This window comes from Aedes albopictus, chromosome 1 (genome assembly GCF_035046485.1).
Source record: "Aedes albopictus strain Foshan chromosome 1, AalbF5, whole genome shotgun sequence".
NCBI lineage: Eukaryota > Metazoa > Arthropoda > Insecta > Diptera > Culicidae > Aedes > Aedes albopictus.
Genome location: NC_085136.1, coordinates 55,655,620 through 55,657,325, shown reverse-complemented (window position 1 = coordinate 55,657,325; position 1,706 = coordinate 55,655,620). Strand labels below are relative to the sequence as shown.

At 40.9% G+C, this 1,706-nt stretch overlaps 1 protein-coding gene across 1 annotated transcript; it reads left to right on the top strand.

The window, feature by feature from the left end:
* The first annotated feature begins 507 nt into the window (after window positions 1-507).
* On the top strand, window positions 508-1,361 carry LOC109427479 (ras-related protein Rab-35). Its single transcript, XM_019703031.3, has one exon. It carries the CDS (start codon window positions 547-549, stop codon window positions 1,186-1,188), a length of 642 nt encoding a protein of 213 aa, XP_019558576.2. The 5' UTR covers window positions 508-546; the 3' UTR covers window positions 1,189-1,361.
* The last annotated feature ends 345 nt before the right edge of the window (window positions 1,362-1,706 follow it).

The window sequence follows — 1,706 nt, the reverse complement described above, 5'->3', positions numbered from 1 at the left end:
ACTCGCAATTTCATGCAAGAGTCTTCCTCCTTTAAACATTTAATGCCCTTTTTCGAATCCTGAAACAATTCCTAAAGGAATTTCTGGCGATATCCCTGGCGACCTCTCAGGACCTCTTCAATACGCATTGAACCTCCTGATGCTTAGGGTTCCATACATACATTTCATAAAACAGAGTGTTCCGCAAATCTTGTTAACAACAAAAAGATCGAAAAACGTTGGGCCACATTTTCATCTATCCCGGTCTTGTTTCACTCATCCTACCAACGTGATTGTGTCAGACCGAGTATGAAACAATATCTACCTATACGAGCTACGTTTCAAACTGTATTGGCTCTATTTGGTACTGTTTTGAAGTTTATGATTTGTGTTTACACTTTGATTGTGCTGTACATTCCGGGTCAAGCACAGCTAGGTACAAACATTGTGAATGATCGGTAGAAATGAATCTCTTCGAGCAGGTATGTTTGTTCGTTTATTTAAGATAGCCGCATAAGTTCTAAAGTATGTCAGAGCTAAAAGTGTCTTTCTAGTCAGGTTATCACCATGGCCCAAAACGCCGACGGAAAAATTCAGAACATCTTCAAAGTGCTCATCATCGGTGATAGTGGAGTCGGAAAGTCGTCACTTCTGCTTCGGTACGCGGACAACATGTTCCCAGTGCAACATCAGATCACGGTTGGAGTAGACTTCAAGATACGGACCATCACAATCAACGGCGAGCGCATCAAGCTGCAAATTTGGGACACGGCCGGCCAGGAACGGTTCCGACTGATCACCAACAGTTACTACCGAGGTGCGCACGGAGTAGTGGTGATGTACGATGTTACCAACATGCGATCGTTCCAGCACGTCAAACGGTGGCTGCAGGAGATCGAGGCCAACTGTGCTGGTGGTGAAATTTGCAAACTGCTAGTTGGGAACAAGAACGACAATCCCCAACGGAAGAGGGTACCGCCGAAGGATGCCCAAGCGTTGGCCGATATGCATGGGATGGAGTTCATCGAAACGTCCGCCAAGGAATGCTATAACGTGGGAAAAGTGTTCACGACGATTGCCAAGCTGATGCTGCGGCAACAGATGGAAGAGGAAGGAAAGGAGTGGATTTATAAGGCCGAAGAATCCATCATCGTTGGAGGAAGTGATCCCAGAGTCGAGAAGCTTAAGAACCCGGGTGTTTGCTGTTAGAAATTGGTTCGAGTGCGCGGGTTTAACATATACGATGTTCATTTATGTTACTTTTTAGAATAACCAATTGGAGGATGATTTCTAACATAATGTGGTAGAGACATTAGAAAATACTTCGAAAATTATGTACCCCGAGATAGTTTTTTTTTCACAAATGACTTATTTAAGTTATTGCAGCTATTGTATTGAATATATACTACTTTTTATAATAATAAAATTATCATAAAAATAAAAATAAAATTTGGAGTATCTTAATTGAACGAAACAATCCAAAGTCAATTTTCTATTTTCAAAAAAAAAAAAAAAATGATCATTGTCTAGCAGAAAAATAAGTACTCTAGTTATTTAAACGAGTAGCATGCATGTCCTACATAGCATGCAACTTTTTTATGGCCAAATCTAGTTCTATAAGAGTAAAAGAACGCATGTAGGACATGTTTTTTGCTCGGGTATTGTAAGTTGTCGCTAGGTAACTGGGTAGAAGATAATAAATTGGAACATTAGTTCTCCCTTGCCCA